Source organism: Balaenoptera physalus (assembly GCF_965194825.1).
Source record: "Balaenoptera physalus genome assembly, chromosome: 2".
Lineage (NCBI taxonomy): Eukaryota > Metazoa > Chordata > Mammalia > Artiodactyla > Balaenopteridae > Balaenoptera > Balaenoptera physalus.
Genome location: NC_138883.1, coordinates 63,885,836 through 63,908,148, shown reverse-complemented (window position 1 = coordinate 63,908,148; position 22,313 = coordinate 63,885,836). Strand labels below are relative to the sequence as shown.

General features: G+C 37.7%; 1 protein-coding gene across 8 annotated transcripts in view; it reads right to left on the bottom strand.

Annotated features, from left to right (window-relative positions):
• The window catches only part of BAZ1A (bromodomain adjacent to zinc finger domain 1A), a 93,539-nt gene that overhangs the window by 6,944 nt on the left and 64,282 nt on the right, over positions 1–22,313 (bottom strand). For 5 of the 8 annotated variants that reach the window (XM_082452035.1, XM_082452034.1, XM_082452037.1 and 2 more), the window contains 8 exons: positions 21,540–21,664; positions 18,345–18,941; positions 16,402–16,565; positions 15,530–15,684; positions 15,058–15,206; positions 4,112–4,147; positions 1,032–1,279; positions 713–939 (listed from right to left, as the gene is read on the bottom strand). In XM_082452035.1, coding sequence (XP_082308161.1) covers positions 713–939; positions 1,032–1,279; positions 4,112–4,147; positions 15,058–15,206; positions 15,530–15,684; positions 16,402–16,565; positions 18,345–18,941; positions 21,540–21,664 — 1,701 coding nt within the window. Of the gene's footprint in view, positions 1–712; positions 940–1,031; positions 1,280–4,111; positions 4,148–12,679; positions 12,770–15,057; positions 15,207–15,529; positions 15,685–16,401; positions 16,566–18,344; positions 18,942–21,539; positions 21,665–22,313 lie in introns of all 8 variants that reach the window. The other 3 variants (XM_082452036.1, XM_082452038.1, XM_082452041.1) reach the window with 2 other exon arrangements.

The window sequence follows — 22,313 nt, the reverse complement described above, 5'->3', positions numbered from 1 at the left end:
GCCTTTTTGTACTGTGTTGGTTCTAGGTTGCCCTTGCTTCACATTCATTTTCTTGATTCCACAAGAATGGAGCTCAAATGTTAAAAACAAGGGGAGGTCTTAGGGACAAATAAAGGGAGACTGCCCCAGTGCTGCCACGGCAGGAATAACCAAAGCCATTCATTAGGCCTGGGTGACACAGCTTGCTAAGCTGCAGAATACTTGGCTATACAGTAGTATAGAAGTTGTTTCTAGGTGCTGATGTGGTACGAGTATAAAAATACAATGTGCTTCCTGGCATTTCTCTCTCTCTCTCTGTAGACTGCCAAGATCAGCAATATTTGGGTATAACTCCTTGAGAAAAGCAAAAGAGACATTGGGAGCTGCATTCATCTCTATCTCATGAATATCCTCTGGACTGCTTATTTGCTGCTTTCAGCAAAAAACTAAGTAATATCAACCTTGATGTGGCTCTGAATTGACATCCTAACCAAACTTAAACTTACACTTGATTTTATGATCTGGCTAAATTCACAAAGCGACTATACTCCCTTGGGAATAATTTCATATGTTTATAATACATAAAAAGCAAGGGGAACTTTATGACACTATATTGCACACTAGTTTTTTGTTTTTAAATTATGGGCCCCAACCATTCCATTTGCATTTGAAAAGTCAAGAGACTGTCTAGTTAAAGACTCGAACTCTCATTTTATTGCATGGTAGGACTTACCTGACATCTTCCTCTTCTTGCGAATCATCTTCATCTTGTTCTACCTCATACTCTTCCTCCTCACTTTGACCCTCTTCATCATCATCATCAACTTCATCATCCTCACTTTCCATACTATCTTCCATCTCGTCATCACTTTCCAAGGATGGTCTCTGTCTAGAGGAGAGTCTTCTAGAACGTTGCTTTGGCCGACACTCTGGACAAAACCAATCTCCTTCAGGCACAGTCTGATAAATCACATAAATGATTATTAGTCATCTGTCACTCAAAATCTCAGTGTCTCAATTCTAATCTGAGAAGCAGAAGAAGAAAAAAATACCTTGAGCTTTGGTCGAACACAGTAGGTATGATGACCCCGATCACAGCCATCACAAAGTACCATGTTTTCAGCATCACCCTTCTTTCGGCATATCTTGCAACGGGCGTTCAGTATAGACTTAGACCATATTACACTACGATCCAAGGTGGAGAGATGAAGAAAGACTTGGGATAGACTGGCAGAAGAAAGGAGAGACTCTCTCCAACGGTCCAGGACTGTTTTATAAGAACGCCCACTGTCACTGGCATCTTAAATGAAAAGGGAAAGTGATTAAACTTCCTAGGCAAACCCTAGATATCTCCTAGAACTATTTTCTTGGTAGTGTAAATAGGTTGGAATTCACAGTTCTTCTCTCCTAATACTTCACAAAAAGACCACGTTGATATTAAAAACAAAAACCTCGTGTTAAAGAAAATTTGCTGAGCCACATCTTATTTATGACATAAGGAATTACTTAAATCCGTAAACCAAATGCTGGGGGATTTCAATAGTTAAAAGAGAAAAATAACTTAGGCAATGTATTCTCAATCTAGTAATCTAGTTCTTTGTATCAAATCTTGACGTAATTTAGAAAGCTCGCTATATATGATTACAAGTCAGCTACTATTCATTTGAATCAAGAATGTTACTGCCTCATTTCAGATAAAAGATGGACTGCTCTCTAAGTATAAATCATATTTAAGGTTTCTTTTGGGGATAATGAAAATGTTCTGAAATTAGATAGTGGTGGATGGCTGTACAACTGTGAATATACTAAAAACCACTGAACTGTACAATTTAAAAGGGTGAATTTTATATATGCAAAATATATCTCAATCTAACTTATTAAAAATATCGATTATGTATAAATGCCAATGATATTGTCTTCTATACCTAAAAAAGTATTATTTTTAAAATAAGGTAAATTAAAAAAATGTTAATACCCCCTTAAAAAGAACTTTCAGCACCAATTTTTATACGGAAACATTTGAACCTATTAAGAGTCATTTAGGAAGTTTTCAAGATGGCGGAAGAGTAAGACATGGAGATCACCTTCCTTCCCACAAATACATCAGAAATACATCTACATGTGGAACAACTCCTACAGAACACCTACTGAACGCTGGCAGAAGACCTCAGACCTTCCAAAAGGCAGGAAACTCCCCACGTACCTGGGGAGGGAAAAAGAAAAAAGAAAAAACAGAGACAAAAGAATAGGGATGGGACCTGCACCAGTGGGAGGGAGCTGTGAAGGAGGAAAGGTTTCCACACACTAGGAAGCCCCTCGTGGGCGGAGACCGCGGGTGGCGGAGGGGGGAGCTTCGGAGCCACAGAGGAAAGCACAGCCACAGGGGTGCGGAGGGCAGAGCGGAGAGATTCCCGCACAGCGGATCGGTGCCGAGCAGCACTCACCAGCCCGAGAGGCTTGTCTGCTCACCCGCCGGGGCGGGCGGGGGCTGGGAGCTGAGGCTCGGGCTTCGGTTGGATCGCAGGGAGAGGACTGGGGTTGGCTGCATGAACACAGCCTGAAGGGGGCTAGTGCGCCACAGCTAGCCGGGAGGGAGGCCGGGAAAAAGTCTGGAGCTGCCAAAGAGGCAAGAGACTTTTTCTTGCCTCTTTGTTTCCTGGTGCGCAAGGAGAGGGGATTAAGAGCGCCGCTTAAAGGAGCTCCAGGGACGGGCGTGAGGGGCCGCTATCAGCGCGGACCCCAGAGACGGGCATGAGACGCTAAGGCAGCTGCTGCAGCCACCAAGAAGCCTGTGTGCAAGCACACGTCACTATCCACACCTCCGCTCCCGGGAGCCTATGCAGCCCGCCACTGCTAGGGTCCCGTGATCCAGGGACAACATCCCTGGGAGAACGCACGGCGCGCCTCAGGCTGTTGCAACGTCACGCCGGCCTCTGCTGACGCAGGCTCGCCCTGCATTCCGTACCCCTCCCTCCCCCTGGCCTGAGTGAGCCAGAGCCCCCGAATCAGCTGCTACTTTAACCCCGTCCTGTCTGACTGAAGAAAAGATGCCCTCAGACGACCTACACGCAGAGGCGGAGCCAAATCCAAAACTGAACCCCAGGAGCTATGCGAACAAAGAAGAGAAAGGCAAATCTCTCCCAGCAGCCTCAGGAGCAGCGGATTAAATCTCCAGAGTCAACTTGATGTACCCTGCATCTGCGGAATACCTGATTAGACAATGAATCATGCCAAATTGAGGAGGTGGACTTTGGGAGCAACGATATACATATATTTTTCCTTTTTCTCTTTTTGTGAGTGTGTATGTGTATGCTTCTATGCTTCGTTGTGTGATTTTGTCTGTATAGCTTTGCTTTTACCATTTGTCCTAGGGTTCTGTCTGTCCTTTTTTTTTTTTTTTAGTATAGTTTTTAGCACTGTTATCTTGGTGGATTTGTTTTTTGGTTTGGTTGCTCTCTTCTTTCTTTTCTTTTCTTAATTACTTTTTTTTCATTTTTAACAATTATTTTTTATTTTAATAACTTTATTTTATTTTACTTTTTTCTTCCTTTCTTTCTTTTCTTTCTCCCTTTTCTTCTGAGCCGTGTGGCTGACAGGGTCTTCGTGCTACGGCCAGGAGTCAGGCCTGTGTCTCTGAGGTGGGAGAGCCGACTTTAGGACATTGGTCCACCAGAGACCTCCCGGCTCCACGTAATATCAAACAACGAAAGCTCTCCCAGAGATCTCCGTCTCAACGCTAAGACCCAGCCCCACTCAACGACCAGCAAGCTACAGTGCTGGACACCATATGCCAAACAACTAGCAAGACAGGAACACAACCCCACCCATTAGCAGAGAGGCTGCCTAAAATCACAATAAGGTCACAGACACCCCAAAACACACCACTGGACGTGGTCCTGCCCACCAGAAATACAAGATCCAGCCTCATTCACCAGAACACAGGCACTAGTCCCCTCCACCAGGAAGCCTACACAACCCACTGAACCAACCTTACCCACTGGGGGCAGACACCAAAAACAATGGGAACTACGAACCTGCAGCCTGTGAAAAGGAGACCCCAAACACAGTAAGTTAAGCAAAATGAGAAGACAGAGAAACACACAGCAGATGAAGAAGCAAGGTAAAAACTCACCAGACCAAACAAATGAAGAGGAAATAGGCAGTCTACCTGAAAAAAAAATTCAGAGTAATGATAGTAAAGATGATCCAAAACCCTGGAAATAGAACGGAGAAAATACAACGTTAACAACGACCTAGAAGAATTAAAGAGCAAACAATGATGAACAATGTAATAAATGAAATTTAAAATTCTGTAGAAGGAATCAATAGCAGAATAACTGAGGCAGAAGAATGGATAAGTGACCTGGAAGATAAAATAGTGGAAATAACTAGCGCAGAGCAGAATAAAGAAAAAAGCACGAAAAGAATTGAGGACAGTCTCAGAGACCTCTGGGACAACATTAAACACACCAACATTCGAATTATAGGGGTCCCAGAAGAAGAAGAGAAAAAGAAAGGGACTGAGAAAATATTTGAAGAGATTATAACTTGAAAACTTCCCTAATATGGGAAAGGAAATAGTCAATCAAGTCCAGGAAGCACAGAGAGTCCCATACAGGATAAATCCAAGGAGAAACACTCCAAGACACATATTAATCCAACTATCAAAAATTAAATACAAAGAAAAAATATTAAAAGCAGCAAGAGAAAAACAACAAATAACATACAAGGTAATTCCCATAAGGTTAACAGCTGATCTTTCAGCAGAAACTCTGCAAGCCAGAAGGGAGTGGCAGGGCATATTTAAAGTGATGAAAGGGAACAACCTACAACCAAGATTACTCTACCCAGTAAGGATCTCATTCAGATTCGATGGAGAAATTAAAACCTTTACAGACAAGCAAAAGCTAAGAGAATTCAGCACTACCAAACCAGCTTTACAACAAATGCTAAAGGAACTTCTCTAGGCAGAAAACACAAGAGAAGGAAAAGACCTACAATAACAAACCCAAAACAATTAAGAAAATGGTAACAGGCACATACATATCGATAATTACCTTAAATGTAAATGGATTAAATGCTCCAACCAAAAGACACAGACTGGCTGAATGGATACAAAAACAAGACCCACACATATGCTGTCTACAAGAGACCCACTTCAGACCTAGGGACACATACAGACTGCAAGTGAGGGGATGGAAAAAGATATTCCATGCAAATGGAAATCAAAAGAAAGCTGGAGTAGCAACTCTCAAATCAGACAAAATAGACTTTAAAAGGAAGACTATTACAAGAGACAAAGAAGGACACTACATAATGATCAAGGGATAAATCCAAGAAGGAGATATAACAATTGTAAATATTTATGCACCCAACATAGGAGCACCTCCATACATAAGGCAAATGCTAACAGCCATAAAAAGGGGAAATCAACAGTAACACAATCATAGTAGGGGACTTTAACACCCCACTTTCACCAATGGACAGATCATCCAAAATGAAAATAAATAAGGAAACACAAGCTTTAAATGACACATTAAACAAGATGGACTTAATTGATATTTATAGGACATTGCATCCAAAAACAACAGAATACACTTTCTTCTCAAGTACTCATGGAACATTCTCTAGGATAGATCATATCTTGGATCACAAATCAAGCCTTGGTAAATTTAAGAAAATTGAAATTGTTATCAAGTATGTTTTCTGACCACAATGCTATAAGACTAGATAGCAATTACAGGAAAATATCTGTAAAAAATACAAACACATGGAGGCTAAACAATACACTACTAAATAAGCAAGATATCACTGAAGAAATCAAAGAGGAAATCAAAAACTACGTAGAAACAAATGACAATGAAAACACGACAACCCAAAACCTATGGGATGCAGCAAAAGCAGTTCTAAGAGGGAAGTTTACATCAATACAAGCCTACCTTAAGAAACAAGAAACATATCAAATAAACAACCTAACCTTACACCTAAAGCAATTAGAGAAAGAAGAAGAAAAATACCCCCAAAGTTAGCAGAAGGAAAGAAATCATAAAGATCAGAAATAAATGAAAAAGAAATGAAGGAAACAAGAGCAAAGATCAATAAAACTAAACGCTGGGTCTTTGAGAAGATAAACAAAATTGATAAAACAGTAGCCAGACTCATCAAGAAAAAAAGGGAGAAGACTCAAATCAATAGAATTAGAAATGAAAAAGGAGAAGTAACAACTGACACTGCGGAAATACAAAGGATCATGAGGGATTACTACAAGCAACTCTATGCCAATAAAATGGACAACCTGGAAGAAATGGACAAATTCTTAGAAAAACACAACCTTCTGAGACTGAACCAGGAAGAAATAAAAATATAAACAGACCAATCACAAGCACTGAAATTGAGACTGTGATTAAAAATCTTCCAACAAACAGAAGCCCAGGACCAGATGGCTTCACAGGTGAATTCTATCAAACCTTTAGAGAAGAGCTAACACCTATCCTTCTCAAACTCTTCCAAAGTATAGCAGAGGGAGGAACCCTCCCAAACTCATTCTACGAGGCCACCATCACCCTGATACCAAAACCAGACAAAGATGTCACAAAGAAAGGAAACTACAGGCCAATATCACTGATGAACATACATGCAAAAATCCTCAACAAAATACTAGCAAACAGAATCCAACAGCACATTAAAAGGATCATACACCATGACCAAGTGGGGTTTATCCCAGGAATGCAAGGATTCTTCAATATATGCAAAACAATCAACATATTGATTAACATATTAACAAATTGAAGGAGAAAAACCATATGATCATCTCAATAGATGCAGAAAAAGCTTTTGACAAAATTTACCACCCATTTATGATAAAAATCCTCCAGAAAGTAAGCATAGAGGAAAGTTACCTCAACATATAAAGGCCATATATAACAAACCCACAGCCAACATTGTTCTCAATGGTGAAAAGCCGAAACCATTTCCACTAAGATCAGGAACAAGACAAGGTCGCCCACTCTCACCACTGTCATTCAACACAGTTTTGGAAGTTTTAGCCACAGCAATCAGAGAAGAAAAAGAAATAAAAGGAATCCAAATCGGAAAAGAAGAAGTAAAATGGTCACTGTTTGCAGATGACATGATACTATACATAGAGAATCCTAAAGATGCTACCAGAAAACTACTAGAGCTAATCAATGCAGTTGGTAAAGTAGCAGGATACAAAATTAATACACAGAAATCTCTTGCATTCCTATACACTAATGATGAAAAATCTGAAAGAGAAATTAAGGAAACACTCCCATTTACCACTTCAACAAAAAGAATAAAATACCTAGGAATAAACCTACCTAAGGAGGAGAAAGACTTGTACTCAGAAAACTATAAGACACTGATGAAAGAAATTAAAGATGATACAAACAGATGGAGAGATATACCATGTTCTTGGATTGGAAGAATCAACATTGTGAAAATGACTATTCTACCCAAAGCAATCTACAGATTCAATGCAGTCCCTATCAAACTACCAATGGCATTTGTCACAGAACTAGAACAAAAATTTTCACGATTTGTATGGAAACACAAAAGACCGCGAATAGCCAAAGCAATCTTTTTTTTTTTTTAATAGCTACTTTATTTATTTATTTATTTATTTTATTTTTGGCTGTGTTGGGTCTTCGGTTCGTGCGAGGGCTTTCTCTAGTTGCGGCAAGCGGGGGCCACTCTTCATCGCGGTGCGGGGACCGCTCTTCATCGCGGTGCGCGGGCCTCTCACTATCGCGGCCCCTCCCGTCGCGGGGCACAGGCTCCAGACGCGCAGGCTCAGCAGTTGTGGCTCACGGGCCCAGCTGCTCCGCGGCATGTGGGATCCTCCCAGACCAGGGCTCGAACCCGTGTCGCCTGCATTAGCAGGCAGATTCTCAACCACTGCGCCACCAGGGAAGCCCGCCAAAGCAATCTTGAGAAAGAAAAACGGAGCTGGAGGAATCAGGCTCCCAGACTTCAGACTATACTACAAGGCTATAGTAATCAAGACAGTATAGTACTGGCACAAAAACAGAAATATAGATCAATGGAACAGGATAGAAAGCCCAGAGAGAAACCCACGCACATATGGTCACCTTATCTTTGATAAAGGAGGCAAGCATATACAATGGAGAGAAGACAGCCTCTTCAATAAGTGGTGCTGGGAAAACTGGACAGGTACATGTAAAACAATGAAATTAGAACACTCCGTAACACCATACACAAACGTAAACTCAAAATGGATTAAAGATCTAAATGTAAGGCCAGACACTATAAAACTCTTAGAGGAAAACACAGGCAGAACACGCTATGACATAAATAACAGCAATATCCTTTTTGACCCACCTCCTAGAGAAATGGAAATAGAAACAAAAATAAACAAATGGGACCTAATGAAACTTAAAAGCTTTTGCACAGCAAAGGAAACCATAAACAAGATGAAAAGACAACCCTCAGAATGGGAGAAAATATTTGCAAATGAAGCAACTGACAAAGGATTAATGTCCAAAATTTACAAGCAGCTCATGGAGCTCAATATCAAAAAAACAAACAACCCAATCCAAAAATGGGCAGAAGACCTAAGTAGACATTTCTCCAAAGAAGATGTACAGATTGCCAACAAACACATGAAAGAATGCTCAACATTACTAATCATTAGAGAAATGCAAATCAAAACTACAATGAGGTATCACCTCACACCGGTCAGAATGGCCATGACCAAAAAATCTACAAACAATAAATGCTGGAGAGGGTGTGGAGAAAAGGGAACCCTCTTGCACTGTTGGTGGGAATGTAAATTGATACAGCCACTATGGAGAACAGTATGGAGGTTCCTTAAAAAACTAAAAATAGAACTACCATATTACCCAGCAATCCTACTACTGGGCATATACCCTGAGAAAACCATAATTCAAAAAGAGTCTTGTACCAGTGTTCATTGCAGCTGTATTTACAATAGCCAGGACATGGAAGCAACCTAAGTGTCCACTGACAGATGAATGGATAAGGACGATGTGGCACATATAGGCAATGGAATATTACTCAGCCATAAAAAGAAACGAAATTGAGTTATTTGTAGTGAGGTGGATGGACCTAGAGTCTGTCATACAGAGTGAAGTAAGTCAGAAAGAGAAAAACAAACACCGTATGCTAACACATATATATGGAATCTAAGGAAAAGAAAAAAAAGGTCATGAAGAACCTAGTGGCAAGATGGGAATAAAGACACAGACCTACTAGAGAATGGACTTGAGGATATGGGGAGGGGGAAGGGTAAGCTGGGACGAAGTGAGAGAGTGGCATGGACTTATATATACTACCAAATGTAAAATAGATAGCTAGCGGGAAGCAGCCGCATAGCACAGGGAGATCAGCTTGGTGCTTTGTGACCACCTAGAGGGGTGGGATAGGGAGGGTGGAAGGGAGACACAAGAGGGAGGAGATAAGGGGATATATGTATATGTATAGCTGATTCACTTTGCTATAAAGCAGAAACTAACACACCATTGTAAAGCAATTATACTCCAATAATGATGTTAACAAAAATAAAATGAAAACCACCACCAAAAAAAAAAAAAATAAGAGTCATTTAATTGGATGCCATTAATCTAGGCAGTCTATCATTGTACACTGGCCTGTGATATCCACCTTCGATTGATCTTCAATACTGCAACTACCTTAGTTTTCCTAAGACATTACACGTAATTATAAAGGGCCTACCACATCATGTCAAAATTCTGCAAGATATATGACTCCACACACAGTTTGGTCCTATCACACCATATTTTCTACTATTATCCTCAAATAAAACCTCATGTGCCGTGTCATAATAATTAAGAGAATGTAGGCTATGGAGTCAGTCTGTCTTGAGGTTGAGTACTAGGCTCCCCTATGTGAGCCTGGGCAAGTTCCTCAACCCCTCTGTGCCTCAGGTGCCTCAGCAGTAGTATGTGGTTAGTTTATGCCTCTGAGGGCTGTTGGGAAGATTAAATGAGATAATACATATAAGACATGTAAACTGTCTGTCATGGAGTAAATGCTATTGTTGTTATCATTATTCCTCCATCATACTGTTCCTCCAATATGCAGTACTTTAGAAGATATGAAACAAATCTATTCTATGGCCCCTGACTTTAAGAAAATTTTAATATAGCTGGGAGGGTGAAGATATACACAATGAGTTGAAGTCATAAAGCAACAGACCTGCCAAACACTAGTGGATCTCAAACTTCTGTCTGACTATTGGGCAGGGAGGGAGAGACAGGACATGAAACCCAGGGCCCACTCAATGTGGTGAGTCCTCTCTTAAAAGTTAGGACCCCCAAAGGCTACACCTGAAAGCATCAGGGTGGACACAGCTGCTACAAAGAAAGAGGTAGCAAGTAAATCTGCTCATCTGGACCTTGGTGTTGGGTGGAAAGGGGAAGTAAGTCTACTACTATGTAACTACAAGCAAAGCCTTGAACAGGTTTAAAACCTGAAAAAACACAAACTAAGATTTTAAAGTGGTCCAGGATTCATAGTGACCTCAGGTAAATGGCAGAAACAAGGGCAAATCTTTGCAAATGCTCTCTGAAGAAATTTCCATAGATTAAGTTCTGAGGAATGAGAGTTAATAGTCAAAACCCACAAGGCACATGTGGAAACATTTTAAGCAAGAGCCTGCAGAATCTGACCCATAAAGACAAGAGACGCAGAATTAGACACAATACAAAATAACTATGTTTGGGACGTCCCTGGTGGTCCAGTGGTAAACAATCCGCCTTCCAATGTAGGGGATTCGGGTACGATCCCCGGTCGGGGAACTAAGATCCCACATGCAACTAAGCCCATGCGCCTCAACAAGAGAGAATCCGCACGCCACAACTACAGGGAAGCCTGAGTGACACAATGAAAGATCCTGCACGCCTCAACAAAGATCCTGCGTGCCACAGCTAAGACCTGACGCAGCCAAAACAAACAAACAAACAAACAAACAAAAAACCCCCCCAAACTTGTAAAGAAAAACAACTATGTTTAATATATCTTAAGAAATAAACATTTGAAAGTATGAGTAAATGACCAAGCTGTTTAAAAAAGCACCTGGACCTCTAAAGATAATTGAGATTTATAACTCAACGAGAGAGGGAAAAAAAAATGAATGGGTCAAATGACTCTTTAGACAAAGCTAAAGAGAAATACCAGCAAAGAGGGATATAAATGCAATAATACAGTCCACTTGATTTATTTCCACCCTCTCATTTTGAGCTTTCTATTTATCTTGATTTTCTAATATAAGTCTTCATGAAAAGTTCTGGCCTGAGTGGGACCTCCAAGGAAGAAGGCAACAAGAATTGCTAGTTCAAAGATCTTGAAGAAATCTTTCTGTATAAATCAGAGAGCATTCTTATTGGTAATGGCAAGAAATAAGGTTGCAGAGGCCAATGTGGAACAATGGAAGAAAAATTATGAAGAACTTTTGGAACCTAGAAAGTCAGTTTGAATGGTTCTTAACTCAAAGGCTGGTGAAACACTATGGGTTTTGATCAAAAAGGTGCTTTAAGAAAATTAAACCAGTGGTAGTTCAAGGACCAATTTTTATCCCACCTACTCCTATCCATTTTAAATATTCTAAATATACGATATAAATGGATGTCCACATTTTTCTATTTTCATATACGTACTTAAATAAGGATAAAAAACAGTATATAAAATTGATTCCATTTTTCTGTTAATTGTTTTTTCATCTTAAACTTTGCTTCTCCAGATTATACAGCTCTCAAGGGCAGAAATGTCTTGTTTTATTTTCCATTATGCTAGCACAGATAAATTCCTCAAGATATTGCTAATTAAAAGTTTTTTACTAGGGACTTCCCTGGTGACACAGTGGTTCACAATCCGCCTGCAAATGCAGGGGACACTGATTTGATCCCTGGTCTGGGAAGATCCCACATGCCGTGGAGCAACTAAGCCCGTGCACCACAACTACTGAGCCTGTGCTCTACAGCCTGTGAGCCACAACTCCTGAAGCCCGCGCACCTAGAGCCCATGCTCGGCAACAAGAGAAGCCACTGCAATGAGAAGCCTGCGCACTGCAACGAAGAGTAGCCCCCGCTCGCCGCAACTACAGAAAGCCCGCGTGCAGCAATGAAGACCCAATGCAGCCATAAATAAATAAATAAATAAATTTATAAAAATATTTTACTAATATAAAGTAATGGTAGATTCATATGATCAAATATCACACTGGAAGATTTTATACTGTTAACTGCCACTATACATTAATCCATGTCACCATGCCATGTAAGCTTCTCTAGGAGATAAAACAATAACATCTCCTACTCCATAATTCTCCCTATGCTAGTAAAGGAAAAAAAAAATGCTGTGAATAAATACTATATGTAGAATAAGTAAATATACATTCCATAGCTGTTAATTCTTTTAACTAATAACTAAGTATACTAAGGTTCAACGATGTCAATTTTTTATATACCAGCTTAAAAGAGTTTGATTAGCTGAGGTATGAAATGTAGAAAGAAAAATGTTAGGAAGATGATATTACCCCCCCAATGCCATTCTCTTCCAAAAAACCAAATCCAAGGTTTTTCCTTCAAAAGCTAAATGTGTAAACCAGTATTCAGCAGTAAAGAAAGTAAAATCATAGTTCTTTAAAAATACAGAATTCTTTAAAAAGTTAAAAATTTACCATCTGTCACACTAGATTGATCTTCCTCTCTCTTTTTCTTGTCTTTTTTTTTTCTATCTCCCTTTTGATCTGTATTAATTTCTGTGTTACCTAATTTCAAATTGATAAAGTTAGTTTGACAATTTTTTCCCCCATAGCTTAAGGGTTTAACCATATGGATGACTTTATAAATGATTAAATTATCAACTTAAACAATTCTCACATGTTACCTAAAATCATTAATTGAAATATGATTATGTTCCCCAAGTTAAAAAAGCCTAGTTTTATCAATGCGATTGATCACTAGCGTAAGAGGGACATAGTAGAGAAGGTGGAACATAAGTAGAAATTTTATTTCTTACTTGGTTCCTCAAGAAACAAATAATTTCTGAAGCTAAACTGGGAAAATTCCTACTATAGTTAATTTGCTATGTTGAAAAATTATCAGGAGAGTGGAGGATTTTAATAAATATTCTATCTCAAACATTCATGAAGTGGAACCCCCTTTTCTCTTCCGGATTAAGGATATTCTTGATTACCTTGCTCCAAATATTTAGACTATCTTAAAACTCTAGAGGTACCTCCATTTTCTGTGGTCTCATTCAAAACAGACGGTTCAAAGGCTTAAACAAAGAGTTACAGACACCAGTTCTTCTATTAACTTTGAGGCAGCAATGGTAGATGGTAACATCCATATTACAAATGATCAACATCTGACTCTGACCAACATTTACAAAGTAAGCAAGGTAAGTTGAACTTGTCTTATTTCATTTATTTTTTTAAGATCCCCAATTAAAATTGTTTCTATGTCTCAGGATGAAATGAATGTTCTAATGCTGCTGTATACAAACAAGCATAAGGAACACTATAGTTCTCTGCTCTTACATAACCTAGGAGATGTAAGTTGGAACATCTCTCAGTGTTAACTTTTTCCCTTTGTGTAAATATTTAATAAAATGTACTGAAGAAAATACAAACACACTAAATAATTAATTTGATCCCCCCCCCAAACTTATAAATAACTTTAATTTATGGCAATTTCAGAAGTGGAAAAATCAGCAGAATTGCATTTTATCCCTCACCCCTTTAGGAATCACAGAATTAATGAGTAGTGATAACATCTTACATTTATAAGAGCTCTATAACTTACAAATAACTTCTAATTGAAGTAATTGTAAATTCACATGTGTTTGTAAGAAACAATACAGAGATCCCTTGTACACGTAATTTGATTTGAACACAGAAAATATTAAGAAATACTGAAGACAAAATAGCAGTGATTCAACAAACACAAACTTGAATATCTTTATGATCATATGTATTTTATTTCTTACAAGTGCTACTTTTGATGTGAAAAGTGAGTTATTAAGCTCATGGTGGAATTATCAATTTATAAAAAATATAAAAATATGGATAGGTTTATTAGAACAATGAGATACTAGCCACAAATCCTTCAATTTAAAAATAACATTTTACAAATATATTGACGTGCCAAAATTGCTCTGATAGCACCATCTATTTATGAAAGCTTTGTTCTTACTACTCAACAAAGTAACATTCAAATCATTTTTAAAGGATTTTCGTCTCCTCAAGTTGCTCTCTCAATACGAGACCAAAAAGATATGGTTTAAAAAAACTGTTTCTTCTAGTACCCCACTATTGAGATACAAACTATCTCAATATGATGAATTATAAATTAATTCCACTTTTCAGAAAGACCACAGGGAAGTAGAGGCAGTTATGACATGAAAACTGATTTGGAACTTGACACATATATTTTCCTAAAGACATAATGAGTATGTTCCTAGATTAGTCCCTAAAAGCATATTAATTTCACAATTGCTGAAACACATTCCTGATAGAATTATTTCTGTCATCCTAACCATAAATTATAGAGCATTTCCTCATCTGTGTACCCTTTAACACCTGGTATTTCTGATCTGGTACTTCGTACACAGTGCTCAGGTGAGTGACCACATTATTAAACCATACCCCTAATGGGGAACATTTAAGTAGCTTCCTTGAGGTTCTGTTTTAAATAACAACAACAACGAATTTATGTATAGTCTTTGATTATTCAGGGTCTGGCTAGTCACAGGATTTGGTAATCTTTCTTCAGAAGAAAAGTTCATAAAAGAAGAGATTGACAGAAATAGTTAAATAGACATTCATTAAAATGAATGAATACCTAGACAAAAATGTTTTAAAGTATTTAAGTATTATTAAAAAAATAAATCTCACCTGAAAGAACTCATATTTTAAAATGAAAATGCAATCTTAAAATTTTCAAATTAGTCAATCAGTTTTATTATGTCAGCCAATAAAGTTCTATCAATTAAAGGGCAATTCAAAAGCATTTAAAATATAACTAATATTTTGAATTAAAAACAGATACTTACCAAGTGGAGCTTTGAGAAAACGCCGCTCAATGCCCTGCTCTATTTGAAAGAGTGCCATTGCAAGATAATGAACCACGTTGCTTACTGACTGCGGTGTACTTGCATTAGTTGAGACAGTACTTGGAGATTCTGTTTTTATGCCCAAAAGTCTACAATTAAAACATTGAACAGTGAGCCCAGGGATTATCTTATTCCCCATAGCACCACACATAAAGTTTTGTTAAGAGCAAGTCTTCAATCGAATCCACAAAATAAAGAATAGACAATTAAGGAATACTTGAAAAATACTCCCAGTTTAAATCTGTCATATCTACAGCCACATATAACAAGGATCTTCAGTGGTTACAAATATTAAGGTCCTCACAATAAGATTTTAAAACAATTTTTTGAAGAAAAAGAAACATTTACTTTAAAAAAAAAGTATAAAATGGCAAGGAAAAGTGATGATTACTTTAGAAAATCCTTTTTGTACCTGTCTTTTACTATGACCTTTGCTTGCTCATCAATTTCCATCTCCTCTACATCTTCATTCACAGTTTTAATTATACCATTTTCCTTGTTTTCCTCATTTAACAGCTCATACCGCCCACTTTCTAATGCTGATCTCCAGACGTTTCGGTCTGTAACCTGTAACAAAACCCAAATTTACTAACCCTGAAAAATGACATATACTGTTCCTAAGAAGTATGAGGTTCAATGTACATATGAAAAAGTCATGAATATTCTAGAACAGATTGTGAATCAAAAAGGGATCTAAAAATAAGGTTACTAAGTGGCCAAAATGGAATTCATATCATTCATAGATGGAAGCTTTAATACCTTACTCTCTATATAGTGAAATCATAAACAATTCTAAGATTGGTCACCTGACAGTAGCAAAAAAGTGACAGATGATAGCAAAGGAATGAACAGAACACACATACCAAGCATGAATTACTTACAGATTTTAAAAAGGTAACAAAGAAACCAATAAACAAACCAGACTCAGCAGAGGAGGCAGGAGCTAGTCAAGGAAGAAGAAAATATCCTTACACATTTCAACATCTCGGATGAAAATGCCATAAAACAGATACTTTTTAAACACCAAAAGTTAATATTAAAAAAGGTCAATTATGTTCATTAAATTCTGTTTAAGAAAGCAGATAGTCATATAGCATATTTAAGAAAGATTTCTATCTATATATAAACAATTTGATACAGGGGAATAAAGTTAGTTTTCATAAAAAATATATCACTTCCTGGTATTTATTCAGAACACACATGCCTTGACTATATCAAATAAATTAACAAATATGGCCAAAATTCTGGTAATTAGGCAAATTTAAAATGGGAATAGGTACAAACCTTGATTGCTCCTAATGTTCCTTGGTAAATTCTGTCTTCAATATCCAAAAGAAAATCTCTCAGCCTCAACTCAAGCTGCCTTTCTGCAGACATCTGAGATGGATCATATGCATTGGAAGATCTTCCCCGACTATATGTAGGTTTGCTATCAGTTTGAGGTTTGTCTGAAATAGTTATCAAATATCTTTATTATTATTTTCTCATTAAAAAATACAGTTACCCATCTGACTGTATGATTGTGAGACAATGGATATAAAAACACTCAGTAAATCCTCAAGTGTGGGGGAAAAAAAAAAAAAGGAGAAAATGTTTGCACATCATTTATCTGATAAGTGATTTGTATCTAGAATATGTAAAGAACTCTTACAACTCAATAAAAAGACAAAGAATAGAACTAAAAAATGAGCAAAGGATCTGAACACACTTTTCTTTCTTTCTTTTTTTTTGGCTGTGTTGCGAGGCTCGCGGGATCTTAGTTTGCCAACCAGGGGCCCACAACAGCGAAAGCTCTGAGTCCTAACCACTGGACCGCCAGGGAATTCCCCTGAACACACTTTTCTTTAAGGAAGATATACAAATGGCCAATAAGACCATGAGAAGATGCTCAAGATCATTAGTCATTTGGGAAATACACATCAAAACCACAATGAGATACCACTTCACACCTCTAGAATGGCTAGAATCAAAAAGTCAGATAATAACAAGTGTTGACAGGGACATGGAGAAATTTTATCCCTCAAAATAAAATGGTGAGCCACTTTAGGAAACAGTCTGGAAGTTCCTCAAATGATTAAACAGAATTACCATACGATCCAGTAATTTCACTCTTAGGTATATACCCAAGAGAAATAAAAACATGTGTCAGCAAAAATTTGTACACAAATGTTTATAGCAGCATTATCCGTAATAGCCAAGAGGTGGAAACAACAGAAATGTCCATCAACTAACATATGGATGAATAAAATGTAGTATACAATGAACATTAATTGGCCATAAAAAGGAATGAAGTACAACTTAAATGAACCTTGAAAACATTATGCTAAATGAAAGTCAATCACAAAAGACCATATACTATATGACACCAGTCACATAAAATATACAAACAAGGAAATTTACAGTGACAGAAAATAGATTTGTGGTTGCTTAGGTCTACGGGGGTGGCAGCTAAAGGGTATGGGATTTCTTTCTGAGATGATGAAAATGTTCTAAAATTGACTGTGTGATGGTTGCACATATCTAAGAATATACAAAAAAACCCACTGAATTGTACGCTTTAAATGGGTGAATTGTACAGTGTTATGAATTAAAATCTCAGCTTTAAAGCTGTTAAAGAATTGTGATCAACAGTTTTTAATCCTGAAGAGAATTAAAGTAGTCATGGTAATAATATGACCCTAAATTTAAGAGTTCTCTACCTAGAAAATTTCACCTAAAAATGCCTTACTGCTAAAATTTACACCTAAAAATGCCTTACTGCTTTCTCTTATCTGTCATCAATAGACCAGCCATCAAATAAGAAATACTGCTACCTGATCTGTCCTTGCAGCCCATCTCCAAAGGTGTGATCACTAATGGAACCTGTCCCTGGACCCTCAGCCAAAACCTTCAGTGAGTGACCTCACTCACTATTAGATCTCAAAAACCGATGGTAACCTTAGTGCCTCAGGTGTTCAATCTACTGGTCAAGGAATGAGATCAGGAAGAGTACATAACTTCTCACATTGTCAGCTGTGTTTCTCATAATCCAAACGGAAGCCAGTGGAATCTAGAAAACCTTATTTCTCTAACTGGCAAACTTTCCCTAACTTAGGAACTGAGAGCATAGTCCAAATGAAAGAGAAGTTGTTTTAAACACAGCTCTAATAGTTTGAAAAATGTTTAATCCTGAGCCAGAGATTATTGGGAAAGAAAAATAAAGGAAATAGGTTCCATTGAAAATTTACCTGAAAAATGAAATTTCTCTTCAGAAAAACGGGCTAGCTGTGCATATATTCTGCATTTCTCTTGCAACAAAGTTTCTTTTAAGGCACTTTCTCTATGTCCTCTAGAATTAAGAGCTTCAATAAGCTGGTCCAGCTGTTCACAAGAACTGTAAAAGCACCACCGATTTGGCTTATGCACTGGTTTTGGCAGCTGCACAGAATCATCACACGGACCTTGGTCAATGCTGGAGGTAGATTCAGACATCAAAGAATCTCCAGTTTTAGTGGATACCTGAGGATCTTGAGACTGTACATTATCCTGAAATGATGAAGGCCTCGGCAACAGCATGTCTTCAGTGAGACCAGAATAATCCTCTTCAATAAACAATCCAGGAATAGAAGGGAAAATCCAATACCGCCTATACATGCGGTCGCGGCCCAAGGGAAAGATATTGGTACATGCTATGGCACTTTGGATTTTTTCTAAGAGCTCTTTCTCTTTTCGCTGGTGTTCCTGTTTTAAAGCTTCTTCCTCATCAGCAGTAAGAGGCTCTCTTGTTACACAGTTGACCTCTTCTTGCCTTGTACATTCTTTAAATCCATTTTGTCCCCTTCTCCCTATAATCGAAACAACCTTTGATCACCATCATCATACTTTAAATTTTCATTAGAAAAATACGATACAAGCTACCCCAAGTTACTATACGTTTTGGACTAAACTGCATGCGCCACCCCCCATACCCCCAATTCATAGGTTGAAGTTCTAAACCCCAATGTGACTGAATTTGGAGACAGGGCCTTTAACGAGGTGATTAAGGTTAAATGAGATCATAAGGGCAGGGCCCTAATCCGACAGGACTGGTGTCTGTAAGGAAGAGAGACCAGAGCTCCCTCTCCACTTGTGGGCACAGAGGAAAGGTCATGTGAGGACACAGTGAGAAGGTGCTATCACCAGCTGAGAGAGGCCTCATCAGAAATCAACCCTGCTGGCACCTTGATCTTGTACTTCCAGCCTCCAGAACTGTGATGAAATAAATTTGTTGTTTAAGCCACCCAGTCTGTAATATTTTGTTATGGTAGCATGAATAGACTAATATACTATGTTAATAAGAAACTGGCACACTTAAATATGAAGGGACACACAAAAATCTTCCATCTCCATACTGGAGAGTGTGGGCACAGTCTGTTAGTTATTTTGCAACATACATTCAGTCCTTCCTCTAAGGCAGGAGTTAGCAAACTACTTTTGTAAAGGGCTAGCTAGTAAATATTTTAGGCTGTGTGGGTCATATGGTTTTTGTCACAGCTACTCAACTCTGCCACTGTAGCATGAAAGCAGCTATAGACAATATGCAAATGAATGAGCATGGCTATATTCAATAAAACTTTATTTATGGTCACTGAGTCTGAATTTCATGTAATTTTCACATCACAAAATATCATTCTTCATAAAATTTTTTCAACTATTTAAAACTGTAAAAACTCTTTTTAGCTCATGGGTAATATTAAAACAGGGGGCAGGGCAGATTTGGCCAATGGGCTATAGTTTACTAACCTTTGCTTTAAGGTAACAGAACCCTTAATTATTAGGCACCTAGCAATCCAAAAGAAGGACAACATTTCCCAGACCCTCTTTCCCTAGTAAACATGGCTACATTAGAAACTACTGGTCAAAGAGGTGGGAGCAGAAGCATTATATGTAACCTCTGGGTTATGCCTCTTTTTCTTCTTTCCCTCTTCCAACTAGATAGAATGGAGACAAGGTGATAAATCATTTTGGAACATGAGGATGGCAGCAAAACCCTAAGGATGACAGTACCAACAAGACAGAAGGAGCCTGGATTCCTGGTGACCTGCCTGGACTTTTATGCTGTGTTGAAGAATTAGACTTCTCTCTTGTTTCAGTCATTGTCATATTGCTTAAATGGTTGGGGAGTGTTTCTTCTTTCTATTTCTTTTGCCTGAGTTTGTGTAAGGTTGGAATTATCTGCTTCTTTAAAATTTGGCAGAATTCACCATAAAGTTGCCTAGGACTGATGTTTTCCTTATAGGAAGGATTTTAATATGAATTCAAGATGTTTAATGGTTTAGGACAATTCACATTTTAAATTTTTTCTTTAATCCATTTTTATAATTTGCACTTTTCTAGGATTTTGCTCCTTTTTGGCCTCCATTTTCAAATTTACTGCTATAAAATTGTTATGTTATCCCCTTATCATTAAATTTCTGCTCCATCTGTAGTTATGTTGCTTCCATTTTTAGTCCTAATTTTTTATTGTGACCACACCCCCCCCCAAATCAATTTCAACAAAGGTTTATCCAGTTTGTGTCTTTTTCAAAGAACCAACTTTTGGCTTTGTTGTTCTTCTCTATTGCAGTTTTATCTTCTATTAATTTCTACTCATATCTACTGTTTCCTTATATTTGGGGAGATTATTCCAGTTTCTACCTCTAACTTCTTAAATGAATGCCTAGGCTCAATTTGCCTTTCTTCTTTCCTAATTTGCATTAAAGCTATATAAACTTTCCTTTAAATAGAGGGACTGTATCCAACAAGTGTTAATATGCAGTATTAATTGGTTTTAAATATTTTCTAATTTCCATTAGGGTTTCTCCTTTGACCCATTACTTGGAAGTTTGTTTTAAACTCTAAAAATATGAGGTTTATTTGCTTTGGATTTCTAAATCAACTACATTGTAATCAGACAGTACAGCCTCCATGATACAAGAGATTTTCTGTCTACTTATAATAACCATTTAGAAAATAAAGCAAAAAAAGAAAAGATACCATCCAAATTAGAGGCACAGAATAAACTTAAGGATCTCCTTAATAGTTATCAAATGAAGACGGTTAGAGATCCTCAGAAGTAATTTGTACCAAGCTTTCAAAAAAATGTATTTCCTTTGATCCAGCAATTTATGAAATTATTTTACGGCAGCAGAGATATCCATTCCCAGCAATATGACACCAATTACAAGCATTACTGATCTCTTGTACCTCTAGCAACTAAGAGGCATTCAATGCATGTAGAATGAGTATGTTATAGAATAAAAATTTCTATTTGGTCAATATAAAGTAGTAAATATGAAAACTCAACAAACACACCTTGGAATCTCAAATGGAAGCAATCTAATATATATTTCAGAATAGTGAATTAATAAAATGCCTTATCAATTAAAAACAAGCAAGAATGCCCTAAAGAAATTCTGTATTACCCCTTCTGCTTCTTTTATGTGCTCCTGGGTCATCTTCATCCTCAGTAACTGTGTCTTGATCTTGTTCCTTTTGCTCTATTTCTTTGCTCTCAGTGCTAGTATCAAAATCTTCCCTTTCTTCTTCCCTTAAGGATGAAAACAAAAATTATATTCATTAATGAATATATAATTCCATTCATGAAATATTTATTGCCTGCGTATGAAGTGCCAGGCATTATGCTTAGGAAGTAGTGAACGAGATAACACAGAGTTTACAGTCTTGCAGAGAAAACAGATAATTATATAAATCATTGTAAAATTAAAATATCTAATAAATACTAAAAAAGGAGAAGTTCAAAATGCTATGAAAGCATTTCCAGGAGAACCAAATCTAGTCTCAGGGATCAAGAGAGGCTTGCTTAAAGAAGTGACATATAAACTGCGAGACTATGGAGACTGGGGAGGGGTAAGGCGGCAGGTAAGAAGAAATCTTCATTTCTAGCAGAGGGGACAACATGCTAAGGCACTGAGCTCAAAGGAAAAGGAAGGAGCTTATAATTTTGAGAAGGTGTAAACAAAAAAGAAGTAATTCAAGATATGAATGAGAAAAAGCAGGGCTAGGTCATACTGGGCCTTGTAAGGCATCATTCAAAAAGCAATGGGGAAAAAAAAAAAAAAAAAAGCAATGGGAAAAACGTGGACAAGTTTAAAAAAGGGAAATGACATGATTAGAAGGCACTTTTGCTGCTATGTGGAAAATCATCTGAGAGAGAAAGTAGATGAGGGGAGACCAGT